We start from the raw sequence: 24,528 nt of genomic DNA on the forward strand, positions 1-24,528 counted from the left end.
AAGACAGAAATCATGAAGACATCCCAACCCCCCCCCACCCCGTCACCAGCCATGGGATTGGAAACCATTCCCAGGTCCCTGCCCCAGCCCCTGCCTGCCACTGCTTTGGTTCTGGTCCTCTGTAGAGCACTAAAGGGAAACAGCCTGTCTGCTGTCTCTGTGCCCTCACACCCTTCCTGCCTACCCCCTCCACCTCCACGGCCCAACTCAGTTTATCTTCTTAAAAAAACAAACCAAGGGGTTCGGGGCACAGCTCAGGGTAGAGCAAGTGCTTAGCCTGGGTGAGGCCCTGGGCTCAATCCCCAGCTCCCCAAAATAAACTAAAATGAATTGAAACAAAGGCTACAAATGTGAAGGAAGGGAACATCTGAACAAACATTTAATATGAAATATTGAGGGCTTAAACATTGAGTTCAAGAAACAAACAGAAAAGAGACATAATCGCATTATTATTACTTAACGTAGTTCTTGTTTTTATAATTTAACATACTTAAGCTCCTCCTCACATAGAATAAGTTGCTCGGTCCACTGGGGACACCCACCACATTTTCTTCTTCTTCCATTTGTCCCATACATTCATCCAGTATGTACGCCGCCGACTTCTCTTCCTGGCTCTGCTGAGCCCACACCATTTACCTCTTTATTTTCCCAGAATCTAGTATCATGCCTAACACACAATCAAAGCTTGCTAACAAATAGAAAACAATCTTAGAATTTCCTTTTCATGTTTTCCTTTAGAAGCAAAGATAATAAAAATTTTGCTTGAAGTCACAGAATGAAAATTTAATCTTTTGAAATAGTGAAGTATTTTCCCCTTTTAATTCAAAGTTGTTGCCATATCATGAAGGCTAGGCCCCGGAAATGGAAAGCCGATTGCACCTAGAACAGAGAAGCCTTTGCCTACTTTTGAGTTTCAACGTTGACTTGTTATTGTGGCAAAGAGGAAGAAAGTTCTGGAAGGACCAAAGCTTGGAGAACCAAGCAGGGGAAGTCTTCCAGGGCTGAGAGTGTTCGTGTCTCTACTTTGCACCCAACATTCAGTGTTATAGGCACCCACAGAGCAAAATAAGTTTGAGAGACCAGTATTCACCCTAAAAAAAAAAATATCAAAAGATTAGTGCAGAAAAAAACAACAGCAATGTTTTATAACTTACCCACTCATTTAACAAGGAAGCACAGCATAAGATGAAGAGCACACTCTGGGGGTGCATTGCCTGGGTCGGGACATTCACTGGCTCTGTGACTGTGACCACGCAACTCAAACTTTTTTATTTAGTCCTTTAGCACAAACCTAAGTTCCCATACACCTGTAGAGTCTCAGTCTTCTGTTCTCTTTATTCATGTAACATCCTTGGGTGAGCACTTAGCGGTTAGGGAAAGGTTTAGAAATATCAGCTAAGTTTATCACTGGGTGAGGTGGTAAGCTGTAATTGTGGACACTTGGCCCTGGCCCCATTGAGCTACCTGAATGCTCACTGGACTAGAGCTCTAGTGGTCTTTCTCTACCAGCGATCTGTGGTAGTCAAGTGACCAGTAGGGTTTGCAAAGAGGATTCACAGCCAGGCAGTTAGCTGGTTCACTGGTTCTTCCTCATGGGCCAGTGGTCAGGCTATTGGGCTCAGGAGCAGCCTCCACTCCTGGAAATCACAGAGAGATGCACTGTGGACCTGGGGACTTGTTTATTGTCATAGGAATTGCTATGTGTGCGCTCAAGCCCATTTCTCTTTTTTGGGCATATATCTGACCCCACTTGGCCACTTCCTTGGCACTTAGGGGAGGTCATGTGACTAAGCACAAGTCAGTGAAATTTGAGTAGAAGCAATATTTGTTTTTGCTCTCATGGTCCACAAAAGCCCCCACAGGCAACCCTCCATGCTCCATGAGACCTGAAGACACAAACATCAGAGCTACAAGGAGAAAAAATTGGGGTCTTCAAATATCTGCTTAGATGAGGCATCCACTCAAAAGCAGTACCCACTGCGAGCTTTACGTGAGGGGAAAATAAATTTCTATTGTTATTGAGCCATTACACATTCTTGAGTTGGTTAAAATTCTAAAATTACCTTAACAAACACATCTGATTATTGGTGAGCTTACTGTTCTACAGCAGTTCCTGGAGCCTACTAGTAACTTATGGAAACCCTGAAGTTTACTAGAAAAGAGCCTAGGCTTGGAACCGGAAGGGTCACCATCAACATGTGCAAGACAGACCTGGAACTCCTCAGAAGAGATTAGGTGTCCACCTTTCTGAGACATGAGAATGTTACTAGGGGAGGGAAATGTAAGGTGTTGTCCCCAACCCCAATTTCAGTTCTCCTCAGATTTCATCAATCAGACCATCGAGAGCCAGAAGTACCTGAAGTTATTGCGTTGGACACCATGGAGACCAGGGCACTGGGGCATGCAGGAGCGAGAAGATTCTGAATAGCACCATCACACAGCTTCTCAAGGAGAACAGAAGGTAGAGACTGCGTAGGGTGGGAAAAGATCTTAGGTTGGTGCTTTCCTGGGGCCTGAAGCCTACTGGGATGACCAGTAGCAGTAACTAGAAAGGGAGAGTTCAGGATGGGTCGGTGAGCTTCCAAATATCTGCTTCCCCAAAATGTTCCTTAGGAAGGAATCACAGTGTGTGGCATTTGCCACTGAGGGTGCATGGGACATGTGTGTTGTTCCATATCATCATAAAACATTTACTTATTTCTCAAGGTCTTTTCTGATGAAAGAAGCAAAATCATATAAGTTATTCATCTGTCACTCTCCCCTGATGAGAAAAGCAAGCCCAGCGACTAAGGCAGGTGGCAACCTAGGAAGATGGAGGTGTCTGCAGATAAACCAGCGAAGAGAAAAGCCTTGGATCTGCCACCCCATGGACCCTTCATAAAAGTTCTGTCCAGAGCACCTCCCTGAGCTTCTGTTCCTTGGGCATGAATGGCCACATTCTGTGCCATGTGACCCCTCCCTGGACCATACCTGAGTGAAACAGAGATACACTCAATCCAAAGATGGCCCACGGCCTATGAAATGCCTGGTGAGAACTCTCTGTCCAACAGAAATACTGGTGATTAAGCCATCAAATTCTATTTCTCAAGAATATAAAGTGGAGATATGGGGAGAGTCTCCAAAATATAAAGTGGAGATAGAAAGATTCTGTCTTTGGTAGCGAGAGAAAAAAACACACAGAATATTCAGGCAAGATCAGAAAGACGACGAAAAGGTCCTGAGAAGGCAGAGATCATGGAGCTATAGTGGACGATCGTATGGAGGCAGAAGCCAAAAGGTGTTGAAGATCAACAAACTCCAGCTTCTGGGTTGAAAGAAAGGCAGAGAGAGGGCAAGCAACAGGAAAACTGGTGTCTAGGAGAATATGGCTACTAAATGACCTTCCAGGTGCCATAATCCATGCTGGGCTCTGTGATGATCTGCTGGGCAGGGGGTCTCTCGCTTCTCTGGAGGTTATGTGGATTTCCCTCCATTCCCAAGAGTCCTGGTAACAGGTGTGAGAGTCCTGTTTTCCTTAGTTCCAGCGATCTCTCCTTTACTCCAAGTAGCACAAGTCAGTATATCCCTGATCACCAAGGTGTGGAGGTGGTAGTGATGATGGTGGTGGGGTGTGTGTTGCATGGTGTGGGTGTGGGTGTTGTCCAGTGGGTTGGGAAGGTGAGATGAGAGAAGAATGCTTTATAGACTTATTTGTCAGGACCCTTGGTTAAAAGGGGAAGAAAGCCAATGTGGAGGAGCTAGCCTGAGCCGGCACTCTCTGCCCCTTGAGTTGGCTCCTCCCCGCTTGTCAGCCCCTTCAGGCAGGCCTTCTGTCTCCTTGAAGCTGAACCAGGAGAGGCACAGTTCCAGTGCTCACATTCTGGCAGCCTCACTGGTCCTGAATACAGAGATCCTTAGCATAACCACTGTAACCAGAAGGGTGTGGTCAGCATCAATTTGAATCAAGGGTTAGATCTTTAGCAAGGGGCATGTGGAAAGGCCTGCTAGATATATCAGGGTCCCCCACACACCCACACTTTGTGTCTCCATCTGGAGCCGTTATTGTCCTCACTATTTGGAGTGTGAGCAGCACAAGGCACCTGTGCAGGGACACTTCCCCTGTACACTTGCTGTTCCCTGTTATCCCAGTAGGAGGCAGCACTGCCCCTCCTGCCTGCTCCATTTGAGTCTGTGATTCCAGGTTTCCAGCTCAGCAGGAAAAGGATTGATTAAAATGATTGTACCTTCAGAAAACTTTATCACACCTCAAATGACAAGAATCTCCCAAAATAACCTAGATGTCTCTCCTCTTTTAAGCTTCACATTTTAAAACAAAATCATAAAATCCTAAAGCCAGAAGAAGCCTCTGGACTCCTCTTAGAGCCAGCTCTGTGGTTTAAAGTTGAGTAGACCCTTGGAGCAAAGAGATTCAACTACATTTTTTTAACATTCAGTAGCAAGTCACGAACTTATCTGAACCAGGCATAAAAGCAATCAAATGTCTGAATGAGGTATTGGTTATCAACTTCTGGAAAGCAGGGCAATAACTTATCCAAAATAATCAAGTATTCTTTAAGAAGAAACTCTTGTACAAATGAAGTGGACAGCCTGTGTGAGCCACAAATGCAAGTCCTTCATGGAATTTTAAAGTGACAACTAAAAATCTTAAAAGGCCACAAGAAATAGGTAAACTTTTTAAAGCATAGATCAAATAATATTTTAATAATATTTCATCCATATATCAAAAATATTATCATTTCACCAACTAATCAATTAAAAAAATTATTAATGAGATCATTTGCATTCTTTTTCTATACTAAGTCTTTGAAATCTGGTGTGTATTTTGCATTTACGGCACGTCTCAGTTTGGACTAGCCATGTTTCAAGTGCTCAGTAGCCTCATACATTAGCGGCTACTATAAGGGGCAGTGCAGAATTGAACGATGGGTCTGAACGGAACCTTGTAGAAGCTTCAGGACATGTGGCACAACCATCTGGGTTCACTCAGAGTATTCCGGAGCAGTGTTTTATACAATAGGCTGTACTAGGCTAAGGCATTTTGAGTATAAAGAGCTTCCTGTTTCAAAATGAGGTAATTTTAGGTCTACCTCCCCTCCTTAGATCACCTCCAGAAGGATCATCATGTCACCATTATTCTTCAACAGTGAACTAAAGGGACATAGTCAGGCCAGTACCAAGGGAGGTGGATGAAGAGGCTGTCCTGCTCCCTCCTGGAGGGTCCTCAAGCTCTGCGACCCAGGAGGATTGTCGGATATCAGGAAGCCTGCTGAGAACAAATGAGCAATTTTTCCCTCAGTGTTTAAAACGCCAGAGGCAATTTTCATATACCCACCCTTCTTTTTCATAAGCTGGTGAGAGTGGTGGGCTGTAATCACAGTGTGTTAACCGAGGACAAAATAGAGTGTGTCAAGCAGATTGGTTTTTCTTGACACCAACAGCCAGAAAATTAAAAAAAAAAAAAAAGAAAGAAAAGAAAACCACATTCAGGATATTAGGTCTCTTTTATGTGTTCAGGAAGGAACAGAAGTTTACAATGTGTCACAATGAAGGACAAAGTTAAGGCCATCAGGTCACCAGCAAGAAGCAGGTGAAGAGGGCACCCACCTGCCCCAAGCCACTCTCTCCACAGCACAAATGGAGGCTCGTACCCATGCCCTTTTGGGTAATGGGTTTTTCCCACTCTGCTCTCCTCAGCATCCTTGGGGATTTGTTATGATGCCCACCCCTGCCCCCAGGTATACAGCTGCAGGGTCAAGCCTTGCTCACATAACCATACTGCTGCTTCCCTGTCTTCCTGCAGCCCCATAATCTTGGCAGGCATCCCTGAGGCTTCGGGCTTCTTACTAAACAGTGGGCTGTGTTGTAAACACACCTGGACCAAGTCTCATGCATTCGAGTAAAATCAACAACCACCCTAAAAGGAGGCCAAGTTTTCCGTTTGGTTATGGATTCCCCTTCCATGGTAAAATCTGATAAGCATGTTTGTCATTCTGGGACTCTGAATCTTTTGTTCTAAAAATGGGGTGATTGACATTCACTGACCACCTACTATAGTCCCCACTGATTCCCGGTAGTAGTTCTTTAATCCTCTGCATATTAACGGTGACTCCAACTTTCCTTTTATGTGCTGTATTAGTTAGCTAGAGCGGCCATAACAAAGTACCCCAAACTGAGCGGTTTAAACAATAGTATTTATTTTCTTAAGTTCTGGAGACTAGAAGTCCAAGATCAAGGTGTCAGGGTTGGTTCCTTCCGAGAGCTGTGAAGGAAAGTCTGCTCCATCCCTCTCGGTGAGCTTCTGGTGGTTTGCTTTTCCTTGGCTCGTAGACGCATTCTTCCTTCTCTGCCTTCACCCTCATATGTTCTCTGTGTGTGTCTGAAGTGTATCCCTCACGATGCTCAAAACTCAACTCAAAGTGGATCAAGGACCTAGGAATTAAACCAGAGACCCTTCAGCTAATAGAAGAAAAAGTAGGCCCAAATATTCATCATGTCAGATCAGGCCCTGACTTCCTTAATAAGACTCCTATAGCACAAAAAATAAAATCAAGAATCAATAAATGGGATGGATTCAAACGAAAAAGTTTCTTCTCAGCAAATGAAATAATCCATGAGGTGAATAGGGAGCCTACAGAATAGGAGCAAATTTTTACCACATGCACATCAGAGAGAGCACTAATCTCTAGGATATATAAAGAACTCAAAAATCTTAACACCAACAAAACAAATAACCCAATCAATAAATGGGCCAAGGAACCGAAAAAAGATAGTTCTCAGAAGAGGATATACAATCAATTGACAAATATATGAAAAAAATGTTCAACACCTCCAGCAATTAGAGAAATGAAAATCAAAACTAAGACTTCACCTCACTCCTGTTAGAATAGCAGCTATTAAGAATACAAACAACAATAAGTGTTGGCGAGGATATGGGGGGGGCGGGGAAGCACACTCATACATTGCTGGTGGGACTGCAAATTGGTACAACCAATATAGAAAGCAGCATGTAGACATTCCTCAGAATGGAACCATCATTTGACCCAGCTATCCCACTCCTCAGTTTATACCCAAAGGACTTAAAAACAGCATACTAGGGACACAGCCACATCAATGATTATAACAGCACAATTCACAATAGCTAAGTTGTGGAGCCAATCTAGATGCCCTTCAGCAGATGAATGGATAAAAAAAAAAAGTGTGGCATATATACACAATGGAATGCTGTTCAGCATTAAAAGAGAATAAAATCATGGCATTTGCAGGTAAATGGATGGAGTTGGAGAATATTATATTAAGTGAAGTAAACCAATCCCAAAAAATCCAATATTTTCTCTGATATGAAGATGCTGATCCACAATGGGAATGGGGGAAGCATGGGAGGAATGGAGGAACTTTAGATAGGGCAAAGGGGAGGGAAGAGAAGGGAGGGAGCATGAGGGTAAGAAAGACGATGGAATGAGATGGACATCATTACCATGAGAACATGTATGAAGACACAAATGGTGTGACTCTATGTACAACCAGAGACATGAAAAATTGTGCTCTACATGTGTGCTATGAACTGAGATGCATTCTGCTGTCATGTAAAATAAATTAGAATTAATAAATAATTTTTTTTAAAAAAAGGAAACAAAATACCAAAACATAGATGAGCTAAGTCTCATTAATGTCACAGCTGGGGTCCACACCTACCTTCTTTAGTTTAGCTGTCCAACTCCCCCTTGAATTGGGGGGGCTGGAAATCCATTGAATCCTGACTCCTCTAACCCCCTACCCCGGCGCCCTGTTGCTAGTCATTGGTTAAGAGAACTTAAGCTGATTTCTCAATACACTTATTTTGCGTTCTGTACTCAATAAAGTAATATCACTGCCTTTTATTTCATTGATTCTCAGAAAGCTCTACTGTCTGCCCAATTTAATGACATTTCCTTTATTTACTTCTTACAAACTGTGCACCATACTCCAAATAGCACTGTGCCTAAAAATAAATCAATTTTATTCACAGCCTTAGTGTAAAAGCTCCCTGAGCGTAGTGATTGCATCTGTCTTGTTTACTTCTGCATCCTGGCACCTAACAATCTTAATAATGAAGGAATCGCTATCTACAAATATCCTCTCTCATTTTATGCACAAGGTAACTTGCTATACATATGTTCTGCAAGTCTGTTTACTTATCCATATATCATGAAGAACGTCAACAGTGAGTGGTCAGAGAGCAGGAGGTAGGACACTTACATTGACATAAAATGTTCCAAACAGATAAAAGCAATCCTCCAACCAGGCATGCATGGACTAATCCCAGGAAGCAGCCGTCACCCAGCAGGAATTAAACTTGCTGTGCAGGGCATGCCTGGTATGCAATAAAGCCCTCTTTTGTGTTTTTAATCTAAATGACCCACACCAGAGCCTCAGCATACAAGATCCTTAGGCACACAGCATACACGATCCAGCTAGCATACAGGATCCAGCTAAATTGTTCAACATCTATTTTGCTCTACGGAATCCTTTTAACTTGCCAGCAAGTTAAATATGGGTGCCGTATGCATGATAGGCACCCCAGCGTGAAGAGAAGGTATAAAATAAAATAAAAATCCACTTAGATAGGAGGAATAATTTCTGATGTTCTACAGCATCACAGGGTGGCTACAGATCATGACAATTTTTTTATATATTATATAAAGAACTAGAAGAGAGGAGTTTGAGGTTTCCCAACACAAGAAATGATAAATGTTTAAGGAGATGAAAATGTTAATTACCCTGATGTGAGCAGTATATTTCACATACATGTATCAAATCATCGCACTGTACCCCATAATATGTACAATTGATTAGACTTCAAAAAAGTTAAGACACACTAAAAAAAGAGAGAGAGAGAAAGAGAAGCATATTTTTAAAAAATGTGTGTGTGTGTTGTGTGTATATATATGAAGTTATAAAAAGATGGGTACCTTTAGAACCACTGTGGGGCTTCACACAATAGGCTTGTAATATCATTTTGATGAACTGCCCCTCGTAAGTGCCTATCCACCCACCGTGGCAGCCTAGCCCAGCCTGGATCCCGGCTGGCTGGATTCAGTCACCTACCGCAAAAGATGGAAAAAGGGAAAGTGAACCTTGTGCGGTTGGATCAAATTGGGGAGAAGCAGTTAGATGGCTTCTCCAATAAGTCCCACGGAAACAGTTACCGTTTATAGAACTAAAAGCCACGTGATATACATGTGCAGACTTAGTTGGCCTGGGCTAGACAGGCAGGGCAGGGGCAACTTCTCCACTTCCTTGGTGCTGTCAGGGTGAAGGGGCTGTAGCCCTTCAGGTCCATTCTTAGCAAGAGGAAGCTGAATTAATTCAGAGGGGGGCCCCCAAATTCAATCTGTTTCAATTTCATTGCACTCGCTGAGGGGCCCTGGAAAGCAAGCCCACTCCGGCATTACACCCCTGGGCATGGGATTTATTGGGCTAAAGGATTAAAGGACATCCTATTTGCGGGGGTGGTAGGTTGGGGGGGACTAGAACAGAGCCAGGCTGTCATAGCCAGTCCTGTGCCATCGCAGGATGCTGCGTTCCCAGGTACTTCTTCAGTTCTTGAGAATTATGAGCCTAAAACAGAGGAGAAAAGTATCTATTCAAGGCCAGGTGGAGAGCTATCCTACAAGGGTCACTGAGAAAAGAGCAGCCATCTAGGGTTCCGTAAGATGTTTTCTTTTAAAAGGTGAAGTTACAACCTAGTATCCGTGAAGGCTGATTTCAGGTGTCTCTAATATTCTTTAGCTTTTGATTAAAAGGTCGTTCTGTCCCAAATCATGATCATATTTTCAAGTAAAAATATCTGGATCAGTGATCAACTACTGAGTAAAATATTACCTGAGTTAAGTGCCTAAAAGCAATTTTGGTATAATAGAGGGAAAAAAAAAACACATATATACACATACACAAATGTGCATATGTATGTATGTGTGTATGTGTGTGTGTATGGTTTTTGTCCCTGATTCTTGGCACACAGTTTCAAAACTCTTGGAATTTCTAAAGTCAAAAATATTCTTCTGTAGCTAATAATACACATAGATAGCTTCAGGTTTAGTGCTGGGCGCCAAAAAGATCACAGCGAGAATAGAGGGTTAAAACTCTCAGCCCTACCTCTCCACCTTCTGGGTTCAATGGGCAGTGAGTCAAGCATTGGGGCCTGGTAATTGTTGAAACTTACACAAATATCCGTACCCAACAGGATCAGAAAGCCTCCAGGTTGGTGAACACATCAAGGTCCTGGAGGGGGCATGGATACAGAGAGAAAGTCCACCTCCCCGGCCCCAGGCTTTGCCCTGTCAATCTCTTCCATTTGACTGTTATAATAAGCCAATAAATGTAGTCAAGTGCGGTCAGTGAACCATTCTAGACAATTATTTGATAGGAAGGAAAAAAGGAAGGAAGGGAGAATGGAAGAAAGTCAAGGGACGCGAGATGATCAACTCTGAGGTGGTCACCAATTCATAGCCAGTTAGTCAGGATCACAGTGCATCAGGACTTATGACTGGCGTCCAGAGTAGAGGGCCATCTTGTGGACTAAACCCTTAATTTCTGGGGTCTGCACAGTCTCCAGGCAGTGTTAGAATTGAATGGAGTGGAATGGCCCACCACCGCTGTTGGTATGGAAAACCCACACACATTTGGTGTCGGGAGGGTTGGGAGTAAAAACAGCTCAACAACAGCAAACATTTATAATCTCAGCTCCTGTAAGGAATTTGGAGGCCGACTTCTCTGGATGGTTCTGGATTGCAGTCCTTTTAGAAGTTGTAATGAAGATGTTGGCCTGCGCTGCAGTCACCCGAAAGCCTAACTGGACCCAGAAGAGTCACTTCCAAAATGGCTGACCATGTGGCTGCCAAGGTGGTACTGGGCTGTTGACAGGAGGCCTCGGGTCACCTCTCGGACCATCTGTGGGACAGCTTACCACGTGATAGCTCCTCCCCCCACAGCCTCAGAAAGCAAGAGGGAAGCCGTTTCATGGCCTGGCCTCATGTGTCCCAGCCTCCCATGTCAACAATGTCCTGTGGGCTACCCAAGACAGCCCCGCTGATGACAGCAAGAATTACGTAAGAGCCTGTGTACCAGGAACTGGGGCTCTTTGGGGACATTTTGGAGGGCATCGAGCTCAAACTTGTTTTTTGAATAAACAAATGAATTATTTAATCAACTCCAAGTGCTCCAAACGCAGCCCATGTGGATCTAACATGAGAACTCAGGCTCCTGGCAGCAGAGACTTTTGACTCTCCAGTGTTTGCTCTCTGGAGGAAAACAACTGCTCTACTTTTATTGTGCCTCAAATCTTAAAATGGAAATTGTAAAATCATCATGAAATGAAGCAATTTTAGAGCCACGCAGAATGTTCCTTATTAAAACTCTCCCCCAGAGTTACTCCCAAGAAAAATTATGAAACTAGGGAAATGACCCACCTTTCTAAGTGTCCACAGCCCCTCCGCTAGTTCTACTGCCCCACAAATTCAATAATCAGTTCAGTAGACAAAGACACATATTTTTTTCTTTTTTAAAAAATACTTTTATCTTTTATTTTTAGTTATACATGACAATAGAATGTATTTTGGCAGAATACGCATATATAGAATATAACTTATACTATTTAGGTTCCCACTCTTGTGATTGTACATGACGTGGAGTTACCCTGGTGGTATATTCGAATACAAGGTTAGGAAAGTTCTGTCCAATTAATTCTACTGTCTTTCCTATTTCCCTCCCCACTTCCTTCCCTTCATTTCCCTTTGTCTAGTCCAGTGGGTTTCTATTTTTCCTCTCCCCAACCTCCCTTGTTTTGGGTTAGCATCCCCAGTCAGAGAGAACATTCGGCCTTTGGTTTTGGGGGGATTGGCTTATTTCACTTAGCACGATATTTTCCAGTTCCATCCATTTAGCAGCAAATGCCATACATAATTTTATTCTTCTTTATGGCTCAGTAATATTCCATTGTGTATATATACCACATTTTCAAAGATACCTGTTTTGCAGATTTGTTTTTACATACCTTGAGAAAGTACCAGTTGGAAATAACAATGGTATATAAATGCATGTTTCAGTAAATTCAATGAATATCTGATGAAATTATTGGCTTATAATTATCAATTGAGATGTATGAAAATCCTTAATACTGGAAAGATTAATTGTGGGGAAATTATAAAGTTTCTGGCTCTCACTGAGGGGCAGCAGATCTGTAAGCGCACCTGAAGAACACACATGTTGTGTGGGAGGATGGGCAGAGTTTACTTGTTTGTGCATTTAGCACATATATTCTGAGCACTTCCTGTAGGCCAGGCCTTGTTCTAGATGCTAATCTAACCAAACATCTCAGGGGCTTGCTCAAATAACATTTCAATGACGGCTCTGCTAACCCTCATATTTAAAATTGAAATCGAAATGCAACCTTTCTTTGTACTTTACTGTGCTCATTGTTCTATTTCATATGTTACTTACTAAGATATGACAATTATTGTCTTACCATCTTTTATTTGTTGTCTTTCTCCCCCAGCCCTACCCATGCCAGAATTTCAGCTCCACGATGGCAGGAATCCTTAATCTCTTTTACTCACTGGTACAGTGCCTGGCTCATAAAGGTGCTGAATTGTTGTTGTATGAATTGAACGAATGTTAGGCATGTAAGAGTGAAGAAAATAGAACAAATTGTCTTCTGTGCTCTCTCTCCCTCTCTCTCTCTCTCTCTCTCTCTCTCTCTCTGTGCATACAGGTTCAATCCAGCTGTGATGTTATTACCCTGTCCTAATCACCCAGTCATGCCCTACAAAGCCCTAGGCAGTCTGTGACTTGTTTCCTGAACTGCCTAAGTGTGCTTACTGCACAACCTAGATCATCAAGGGCCTCTGGGTCCCAATTTCACACTTGCTTTTATGAAAATAAAGTTTTCCTTTGAAATGTAAATGCCCCAGAGCCCCGAGGCATGCTTCCTGAACTCGGTTTGGCAGAACCTCTGGGCTTCGGGAAGAAAACATATTTGTTTTCACTCTCACTTTGGTCAAACAGGGTTACAAAACTACACTTTTGTCAATAAGGTTAAGATGACTACCCCCACCCCACTTCTGAAAAAGACAAAGTGCATTCCTCTCCAAAAGCCACAAAAAAGCCAGAACATTCCACTGACAGTTGAATAAAAACAGAAATCACAAACAGGAAGCATACAGAGAATGACAACTAGAATTAAACAAGGGAGCTGCTGAGAACAGATTAAAGATGCTTAATGAACACCATCAACAAGAAGAATGTTTAAAGAAGGGCTTAATTAAAGTGCATGAAAATGGTAACTGACTTAAATAATATCCACAACCTTTCAACAGAGATAATTACATTAGTGTATGTGATAGAGATTAAACAGAGGAACTATTTTTCTAGACAGAAACAAAATGGGAACAAAAAAGCATTATGTCAAGATCAAATGAGGGGGAAAAAAGAGAGAGAAAGAGAAAGAAAAAATGAAGACAGAATGTGAGGAGAGGGGAAAGTTATTGAACCCAACAATGGAGAGCTGTCTCAGGAATTCAAAGGAGTATTTTGGTGGGAGGGTTGGAGTGGAAGGACACAAGAAAAGCCTTTATGACTTTGTTTCTTTTGCCAAAGAAAGAAAACCCAGTAGTAATTGGTCTTGCAAAATAGGGATGTCCTTGCCAAACCTGATCCTCAAGAACTGAACTGTCCTATAAAGCACCATTAGCCATATAGGCCATTTGAAACTAATTAAAATAAAACAAATTGTGAAATTCAGTTCCTCAGTTGTATCAGCCACATTGCAAGCACTCAATAGCCACAGGTGTCCCACAACAGCACAGGTATAGAACATTCAGGACAGAAAGTTCTAGAAGACAATACTACTATAAGTTTGACGGGTAGAAAAGCAAATCCTGGCTAGTGTCTATACCAGCTTGACCTTTTATTCTTTTATCCCAGTAAAAAGGGGCAGACTCCCAATGCTAGAACTGGATATAACCTTGGCAACCAAGTTCAAAATTCTTACCATCCTGATACTCCCCACCCATGCCCCCATACACATGCAAATGATGCCCAGAGAATTTAGTTTAAGGCATTTATAAAACATATATTAATAATATGAAAGTGAATAAAACACATCCCAAAACCTCCAGGTACTCTTATTCTTTATCAAAAAGATAGACATGAAAGAAAGTAATTACATCCAGATGTCAATCTTATACAATGCACAGGAGCATATTGGATTTTCCAAAAATGACCACAGCAATATTTCTAGTTCCACATTGTATTAGTCAGTTTTCTGTTACTGTAATAAAATACCAGGATAATAAACTTATTTAGAGAACAGATATTTGGGGCCCACAGTTTTGGCGGTTGCCGGTCCCATTGATTTGGGCCAGTGGCAGCACATAATGGCTGGAGCCAAAATTAAAGCCAAACTACTTGCCTCATAGCCAGGGAGCAAAGACGAAGAGGACACCAAGGTCCCACAATGACCTTCAAGGGCACACCTCCAAAGACCTAAAGACCTCCCACTAGGCACCACCTCCTAAAGACTCTATGACCTCCCAATAGCTCACCCCAGGGGAGCAAAATTTTAATTCATGGCCTTGGGGGCAGGGGACACAATTATGCAAACCATAATATACATGTTTTCCAGAACTTTCCACTCTCTCCCAAAAGAAGGGCATCTGTTTCCCATCCCCTTTAATTCACGGGAGCTCTTGACTGCTCTGACCAATACAAGTGGCAGAAGAGATGCTACAGGACATCTGAGGGTAGGTCACGTAAAGGCTACGCATTCCTCCTGGCTTGCTCTCCCACTCTGTCTCTTGAAATGCTCATCTCTGGAGCCCTCAGCCACCTTGTTAAAAGTCTACCTACTTTGAAGTTGCAATCCTAAAACTATGTAGGGGAACAAGAGAGAGACAGATGCCCAAGGAGAGCCAGTTGTTCCGTGTTGGGTCCCTCCCAGCATCAACCATCAGCCTGGTGAGTGAATGAGCCATCCGACAATCCCAGCCCAGCCTCCAGTTCTTGCAGGTGAAGCCTTGTCCATGGTCAGGTATGATCAGAGGATAAGTAGGTGTGGTAGGGTAGGAAGGTGGGAGTTTCATTCATTCACTCTCTTATTTATGTATCTCCAGGTACTCAGCTCGTGCATCAGTTAGGATTGGTTTTGGCTGCAGAGCCTCCCATGGGAAGAAAACCGACTTCTACACTAAGGACGTGCTGTTGACCTAATGAGAAAATCAGAGGTGGGCAGTCCCAGGAATGCTTTGCTGTTTCCAGCCTGTCTCTTGCCATCCTTCTCCTTGACGAACCTCAGAGTGTTGGGTTTTCATCTGGATGGCTGCAGAGGGCTGCTACAAATGCAGGAATCATTCCCGCCCCACCCCGACCCGACCCCCCTGCACTGAGATAGAAATTTGGGGATACAGAGAGAAAAGATCTACTGAGTCTCCAAAGGGAAACACCTATGCATCACGGCCACTGGAATGCAGGAAACACCCCCGAAGCCCTGGAATGCAAAACAAGTAACTCCTGAGTCACCCCACTGTGTCCTTGTCCAGTGTCCTTGCCTGCAGAAAGTAGCAGGATGGACGACGTGACAGCAGTGTGCAGGTGCTTAGAAAACTGGCACAGAATTGTGCAACTCCATCCCAACTCCACCTATAGTCCAGCCATGGCTACTGTCCCTTTATAGACCAAGGAGTTGCTTCTCACCCTCAAAAAACGCCCTCTCCCCGCCTCCTCTCTCTCATCAAATGCTCAATCCTTACTTCTTAAATAAATCTCCGTTTGTGCCTCTATCTAATGTGTCCTTAGATTTCTTTCTGTGACATTTGTCAAAAATCCCACTTGTCCTGAGTTGAGGTCTCCTGTCTGTGGACAGCTCACACCTTCCTCCGGTGGCAATGCTATATCCAAAGGTAGGGAGGAGAAGAGCATCAGGGGTCTCCTCTTGTGTGCTCTCAACTTTTATCAGAGAGGAAAACATTCCCCCAGAGGCCCCTGCCAATCAACTTCCCCGTAGATGGAATTGCCCAGAATGAGTCTCAGGGTCATCCCAGGTAAAGGTGATGGAGGCAGAGAGGTGATCAGAACATGAGCATCTGGCAATCAGTTTCTTTAGTGAGAGACAGACAAGGGAAAGGAGAATTAGAAAAAGTTGGGGCACCTGCCCCAGCTGGGCTCAGCAAGGCAGTGGGGACATGGCCCTGCCTTCAGGATGCCAAGCTAGGCCATCCCAGGTGATGCCAAGCACCGCCACAGAGACAGGGAAGACTGCAGGTGATACATCTGTGATTCACACACTGTGAGTCAGAGGGGATGCAGGGAGGGAATGGGAGTGAGCAGTGTTCCCCAGCTATCCCTCAACACACCCTCACAATGCCCCCACCACTATTATCACACAACTGCCATATAATTCAATAAGAACAATAGGACATATTAGAAAATTCGGCTGCCATGTCAGAGACACATTGGAGGGGACTGGGTCAGAGGCAGGAAGACTAGACTTTTCCAAAACTCAACCTTTGTTTCAAACAGAAACAAATTTCAAAGAGCCTATCTCATTTTAAATACGTCTCAGTCCATTCCGGCTGCTATAACAAAATAACATAAACTGAGTGGCTCATGAATAACTGAAATTTATTTCCTAAAGTTCTGGAGTCTGGGAAGTCCCTGATTACAGATCTGGCAGATTCAGTGTCTGGGAAGGACCTGCATTCTGGTTCACAGATGGCACTTTCTTTTTGTATTCTCACTTGGTGGAAGGGGCAAACCAGGTCCCTTGACCTATTTTATAAAGCCACCAATCCCAGTCACCAGCGCTCTGCCCTCACGATCCCATCACCTTCCAAAGGCACCACCTCCTAACACTGTCTCAGTAGTGATTAGGTATCAGTGTAGGAATTTTGAAGCAACACAAACATTCAGGCCATAGCAATATTATATGTAGAAAGAGAATAATAACCCTTTCCAGAATTCCTTCAAATTTAAATGTTTTATTTGACCAGAAAAAAAAAATGGGATATAGGAACATAGTCAGAAGTACATTTCTTTAGATTCAAAGAACTTTCCAGTGCATTGAACAAGAACTTAATAGCACAAAGATGGATGACTATATAGGAGAGAATTACCCCATCTGCCACCACCCTATACCAACAGAACATTAGTTCCTGGAGCGGGGAAATTCTACTGATTTTTCACCAAACTGTCAATCCACATTTTCTCTTCTCCAGTCCAGTCCTGGGCTGAACAGATAAGTAATGTTCAAACAAAAAAATGGCTCTAAGATATTCTAAAGTAATAGCTGAGCTATATACAAAATCGCTGTAGCTAACAAAGAACTCTAAGCATTTTTCTCTGGATAAGAAATACACATGATCACCCAAAGGCTGCTGGGTGTGAATACTCAGAAGGAGCATTGAGAGTGTAATTAAACTGGAAGGGCAGGCTAGACAGAAAAGTAAACTGGATGATTATACTGGAAAAGTTACCTTTTAGTGTGTGTGTTGGAGGGTGGTGCGTGGATTTACTACTGGGTCTTGCCTTTGTCCCAAATAAGTGTTCAATCAGGGGTTTTGAAGCAAATACAGGAAAGACAAATGGAAAGAAAAATATGCAATGTTATGGATTGGGAAAGGTTGGCTGTGGCTCCTCTGCTGGGGTCGGGGAAGTGGAGGATGGTTTCTAAGATGGCAAAAATCTGCCTTTGGGTTTCTCTTCATCACTGAGTCACCCCAGCCACATGTGACCCTGGAGGGAGAGAGAAGGCCTGCAGGTGCACCAAGGGTGAGCCCAGAAGGCCAGCAAACAGCATTTATCCAACTCCTTCAGTTGCCTGGTGCCCAGGGAGGCCTGAGGGTGCCAGGTTCTGCTCCTTCAAACTCCACAGCCTCCCTGGGCTCAAGCCAGGTCCAGGCTTGGCAGGAACATGATACAGGTGAGGCTGACCATTGTTTGCCAATGAGAGAAAAGGAGAGGGACGAGTGATAGTGAGATTGCTTCCTCCTGCTTTCCCAGAGCTTAGCCCTCCCTCTACCCCCTCATGTACACCCTGATGATCACCTTTATGTGTTAACTTAGCTAGGCCATGGCACCCAGATGTTTGGTCAAACATAGTTCTAGATGTTTCTGTGAAACTATTTTTAAATGACAGTGACATTTTAATCAAATATTTCGAGAAAGCAGATTACCCTCATAATGTGGGCCTTTTACAACCAATTGAAGGCATTAAGAGAAAAAGACTGACCTTCTCCCGCTCGAGCAAGAGGTCTGCCAGCACATTGCCTTTGGACTCCTACTCTTCCCTGAGTCTCCAGCCTGCCAGCCTGCCCTGCAGACTTTGGAATGACCAACTCTCACCATTGCATGAGCCAATCCTTACGACCTCTCTCTCTCTCCCCCTATATACACCTCCTGTTGGTTCTCTCTCTCTGGAGAACCCTGACTCACACACACCCACACACATACGCATGCAGGTGCCTACACAAGCTTCCCCAACGCTGCAAATTCTACTTAATTCAACAAGATGAACTCAGATTCTTAGATTTACCATTCACAAGTGTGACTATGGTGAACTATCTTAATGGCTCGTGACAAAGTGTCCCTATTTCACTGTGTCCTTGTGATGATTAAACAACTCCCTCCATCCCAGCCCCGGAACTGAGACACTCTTCCCCTTAGTGCCTGGGGGAGTTGATTATTGACTCAGTAGTCTTCTTGCAATCAGAAAGGGTCAACAGCTGAAGAGAATCATCTGCACGACAAAGTCATGTCCCCTCCCAGAGGCAGCTCCTGTCCAGTGCCAGTCTGATGACTTGGAGTGGAGGTTATTATGGTTTGCATATGTGATGACCCCCAAAATTCATATGTGAGGCCATGCAAGAAAATTCAGAAGTGAGTGATTAGATTATAAGAGGTATAAACTAATCTTCTACTGATATGGATTAACTGGGTGGTAACAGTAAGCAAGTAGGGTTTAGCTGCAGAAAGCAGGTCACTGGGAGTATGCCTTTGGGATTTATACTTTGTCCCTGGTGAGCAGGGCTTTCTCTCTCTCCCTCTCCCTCCCTCCACACCCCCGCCCCCACACCCACCCACCCTCCCTTCTTCTTTGTTCCCATGTCTGGAGTTGCTTTCCTCTGCCATGCTCTTCCGCCATGATGCTCGGCTTCATCTCAAGCTCATAGTTATGGAGTTGGCTGTCTATGCCCTGAGACCTCTGAAACTGGGAGCCAAAACAAATTTTTCCTTCTTTATCTTGTTTTTGTCAGCTCTTTTGGTCACAGTGATTTAAAAAAAAAAAAAAAAAAGTTGACTAAATGGGGGATTAAGATTCTGTCCACCTTGCTTCCATTGGTGATAAACTTATCAGCTCCAGAGCTTCCCCAGGGTCAGTTGAGGCCTTTGTTGTAACTGCATCTTGTTCCAACTTGTCTCTTTGCCCAAATCTGCTTCCCTCCCCATCATCCCTCCACCTATATTTGCAGATGTTGAGGGCACTCCCCACCTTATCTCCTACATGCAGACCTCGGTTCCAGGCCCCTTGTGCTATGTGCCCAGCTCACCACCATCAGCAGGATCACCATCAGCAGTTTCCTAGACAAGGGGATTTGCCAGGAACTCATCCAGTGCCCATGGTTAGCTGAATTGATTGAATGCCCTTATACAGATGACATCATAGAGATTGTTGTGGGCAAGACCATCTTTAAAACTGTGCCTTGCTCTTTGGAGAGCCTTTCTCAGCATTTTCTAGGTCCCTTCTGGTGCCTGGAACCTGTCAGAGACATCAGTGCCACCCAGCTGGGACACCCAAGCCTGGACTGAAGGGTTATGGAAAATCATATTCCTATAAGACAGCTCCCCAAGGAAAACAGAGGGACAGTGATGCTCTGGAGGAGGGAGAGAAATCAGCCAAACATTAATCTCTCCCAGGACATCCTTTCCCAGTAACAACGGGCCCTGAGAGAAAAAGCAAACATTCACCCCTTCCCAACCACAATAGGTCCTGAAGGGAGGAGGCAAATACTGAAATGATGGACCCTGGACTTTTACCCTTTCCCATTGCAGATGAGTCCTGGAAGGAGAAAAGCAAATAATGCAGCTCTAGGTGACAATGCGTCCCAGAGGAAGGAGATAAGCAGTGAACACCGAGTTGTGAGCTTTTCCCAGTGACAATGAGTTTCAAACTTTTTACAATTGCCTTCCTGAGTTAAAATTTTTACCTGCACAACTGGGTTCCTGACTGTCCAAACCGCACATCCACAGTCTCCAGTGATTAATTCACCCAATTTGTAAAATATAAAACCCAGACTCCTTCTGTAACCCAGAGGCCATCTCCATGCCCAGAAAATGAGCCCTCCCGTGTCTGGTGGATTGACTTTGCAGCAGAAACAAGGAAAGCTTGATGATCTGAGATTTGCTCCCCACCTCTGGCCTCAGTCATTTGTGGGCCATGTGCTTACATGGTCCAAGACCCACCTGTGCCCTGGGACCTGCTTCTTCCCTGCAGGTGATGCTTGGACACACAAGATCAACCAGATCTCATGTAAGAGGCTCCAGAGCCTCTCATGTGAGATCTGGTTGTCACGGTTCCTGTGGGCTGGCACTAGTTCCAAAAGGGTGCCTGGCAAACAGATCCTTCCTCCTAACCAACACATTTCTTTCTCGGGTTGGCAAAAGGCTGGGCAGATAGACGGTATTAACACCCTGATTAAGACCAACTTTCACATCAGGTACAGGAAGAATTCCAGACTCTGGGCTACCAATGATCCACCACCAACTCTTAGGCTTACAGTGTGTGTAGGGCTCATGTGTGAAGGTCACAGGGGTGGCAACATCTTTAACCCTGTGTGCCCCCAAGACAGTCACCTCACCCTCTCCACAAGCTCCATGCTGTGCCCAGTCGTCCTTGTGGGTAGCAACCCGTGTATTTCTAAAGGCTTTTGAGACCTTCACTACAACAAGGGACTCTCTGATCAATCCCCTCTCTTGCCATTAGCCTTGCTCTTCTGGGTCAATCTTAACCATGCTGGGCAAGACATTCCTTGCATGTATGAGACCACTCTTCATGGGCACCTCATCTATCCTCTCTGACAATGACCGTGTGGGACAAGAGGGGTGCCCTCAGCACTGCTGGAGATCATATTCTAGGGTAGCAGTGATCACAGCCTAAAGCATTCTAGAGAAGAGATGGCTGGGGAATGACTGTCCTATTGTCACCAAATGTGGGTTCTTGGATCCAGAATTGTAGAAATGAATACAGGATCCAGAAAGAATTTAAGCACAGGCAAGGCTTTATTAGGGATCTCTTCAAGCCAGAAGGGAGTCAGCATCTGGGGGACAGGAATCCTGGGATGACCAAAGCATGAACCATGAGCAGAGTGATACAGACTGTATCCACAAGAGTCAGCAGATTTTAAGTGAATGCCCCAGGTAGGCGAGGATGCGAGAAATGGATCCTTCATGATGGACGTAGCCAACTCAGAAGGGCCCAATATGCTGCCTCTTCTATTCACTCTCTGGGGTCATTCCCAACCCTTTGGAGTGTGAGTTGGATTTAGAGATTTATGCATAACATGGGGACGGGAAAGCAAGAACTGAGTTTGTGACCCAGATCCTGGAGCAGATTTACTCCAAAGGCAGAGGATAGTTCACCCTTCTCTTAAAAAATCTCAAGGGGCTGGGGGTGTGGCTCAGTGGTAGAGCACTTGCCTAGCAAGTGTGAGGCACTGGGTTTGATCCTTAGCACCACGTAAAAATAAACAAAATTAAAGACTCTGAAGAAGATACATTAACACTTAAATTGAAATCACAAGGTTTTATGTACATTATACAATAGCAGTACTCTAATTTTAGATTTTAAAATACTAATGACATCACTGGATGGGTTCTGGAGAGAGGAGCCTTAAGGTGTCTGGCCCTGGCACTTCCCCTTGAGCTGGCTGTAGTCACAGGTGAATGATGAGGCCATGTAATGCAATGGTGAGGAGGACAGATCTTGGATGTCCGCAGTTTCTTTGCCACTGGCATTTATACCCTCATATAATTCCCTCCACTTGAGTGCAGGCTGAACCCAGCAAGTTGGCTTCTAACAAACACAGAGTGTGGGGATGTCATTCTGATATTAAATTATAGAAGGACTGTGGCTCCTGCCTTGCCCATCTTTTTTACTGTCTTACTCGGAGGGAGACCAACTGATTCATTTTAAACTGCTCTTCAAAGAGGTCCATGTGACAGGGAATTGAGAGAAGGCTCTGACCAAAGCCAGCAGTCAGAATTCTGATCCTGGAAGTCAGTCTGGAAGAAAACCCCTTTCCTACCTTGACCCACGTTGAACTTTCAGACAAGACTCCAGTGGTTACCCAACCCCTGAAAACCTCGAACCAGAAGCACCTGGATTCCTAACCCATGGAAACTGCAGTAATCAGGTTTTTTTTTAAACTATATATATATATATATATATATATATATATATATATATATATATATATAATCAATGTTCGGTGTTCTGAATGCACTTGAGACTTGAAGGACAGAGGAAGAGTAGCCAAATATTTGTAAGAAAATCATTTTTGATTCAAAGACACCAGATATTGTGAACTGTACCCAGGAAAGTATTGTTGTTGATATGGCTATATGACAGCATGGACAGAGCTTGGGGTTCTCAAACAGGGAAGTGTGACCCTTGTTCCTGATTGTGTGCATGTTTGAATACCTGAAGGGTCACATTAGACTGAAGAGGGGATCTTCATTTGCTCCAGCCCAAGCATGAAGATTTTATTTTCACTTTCTGTTGATATTTGCATGCTGGTCTTTATAGTTTAAACAAAAACGATCCCAGGGTTCATGAGTGATCTCCCTATTGATCTCTCTTCTTCTCCTTTATCATCACCATCGCTGTCAGCAGTTTCATTAGGAAGAGCCAACATTGATTATTTACTATGCACCAGGCCCCGGGCTAAAATATGTCAGCTTTTGTGTCATTTCTTTCTTCAAAACAGCCTATGAGTTAGTTGTTTTTTTAATCTCTAGATTTTAGATTTTGAAACTGCAACCTAGAACGGTTAAATAGCTTAACTGAAGTCACACTGCTGGCAAACGGCACACCAGGATGTAAAGCCAGCTCCTGCAGACTCATAAGCCCATGCTTCTCACCACGACTGTCCCCATGGTCACTAAGTCTCACCACCAAGCACTGGCCTGTGTCATCTTCTCACTTGGAATGTCCTTCTCTGGACTCTCCTCTGGACTAGCCCTCTCTTGCTGAAGTCTTTTCTAATAGAGGACACCTTCCTCTCTCCTTCTCTGAGTCCCTTATAGCAGTTTCCCTCTCTGCGTTTCAAATTGGCACTGGACCACACACGAATGGCCTTTGATGTGGATGATGAGTATTCTATTCCCAAGGTACACAGTCAATACTCTGGTGGTTGTTTGATGGGTCTGTAATGGCCAGGCCCTGTGATCGCTTAGCCTTTTGAGCATAACTAGACTCTTCATAAAAGCAGGATGAAGGCAAACCATCATAGTCAACCATCTGGGATAGAAGACAAAGGTCACCACCTAAAACTTCATTTGATGCTCCTAGAACACTGCAGAGAAGGTGCAAGGCAGCACTGGGCATAAGTCACAGCTCCTCTAGTTATCTGTGTTTTAGTCAGCTTTATTGGCACTGTGAACAAAAGACTGGACAAAAGCAATTTTAGAGGAGGAAAAGTTTATTTGGGGCTCACTGTTTCAGAGGTCTCAGTCCACAGACAGCCAACTCCATTGCTCAAGGCCTAAGGTGAGGAACCACAGGATGGGAAGGTATGAAGGAAGAAAACAGCTCAGGACACAGCAATCAGGAAGCAGGGAGAGAGGGAGAGGGAGAAGAGGGAGAGAGAGAGGTAGAGCGAGCTCTGCTCACCAGGGAGGTGATATATACTCCAAAGGCACACCCCAGTGACCTACCCCATTTAGTCACACCCTACCTGCCTGCAGGTACCACCCAGTTAATTTACTCAAATGAATGGATGCACTCATTAGGTTAAGGCTCTCATAACCCAATCATTTCACCTCTGAAATTTCTTACATTGTTTCACACATGAGTTTTGGGGGGACACCTCATATCCAAACTGTAAAGCACCATGCCACCAGCCTGTGACTCCCATCCCATGATTAAGAAGAAGAAGGAAGGTTTCCAGTGGTAGGGGCGTGCTGGCAGGTAAGTAAACATGGAACTTGTTGGCAGGGAGAGAAAGAGAGCACATCTGGACCACATTCCAAACAAAATCCTGTTTTTCATTTGCATTCTGGTTACTAGGCCACATGATTAAACTAATCACATTCTAAAAGGATGCCTAATAAACATGGTCTTAATTATGTTCTTCTCTGAGTAAAAGATGGAATGAAGATCTTTTTGAAGAATACTGACCCACACTTTTGTATGGACTATTACACTTAGAAGGGATCCTTGTGCAACCTCCCCTTTCCCCCATCACTGCCTTAACTGACTATGTCCTTATCTGTTAGAAGTTA

The 24,528-nt window shown here is 44.0% G+C and overlaps 1 protein-coding gene across 1 annotated transcript in view; it reads right to left on the reverse strand.

Moving 5' to 3' along the window:
• Nucleotides 1-6,315: 6,315 nt before the first annotated feature.
• The window catches only part of Usp46 (ubiquitin specific peptidase 46), a 112,957-nt gene continuing 94,744 nt past the window's right edge, over nucleotides 6,316-24,528 (reverse strand). Inside the window, exon 9 of the mRNA XM_076864591.2 lies at nucleotides 6,316-6,429. Within this exon, the coding sequence (XP_076720706.2) occupies nucleotides 6,412-6,429 (18 nt within the window). The 3' untranslated portion in view covers nucleotides 6,316-6,411. The remainder of the gene's footprint in view (nucleotides 6,430-24,528) is intronic.

The sequence above is a fragment of the Callospermophilus lateralis genome, chromosome 8, assembly GCF_048772815.1.
Source record: "Callospermophilus lateralis isolate mCalLat2 chromosome 8, mCalLat2.hap1, whole genome shotgun sequence".
NCBI classification, from domain to species: domain Eukaryota; kingdom Metazoa; phylum Chordata; class Mammalia; order Rodentia; family Sciuridae; genus Callospermophilus; species Callospermophilus lateralis.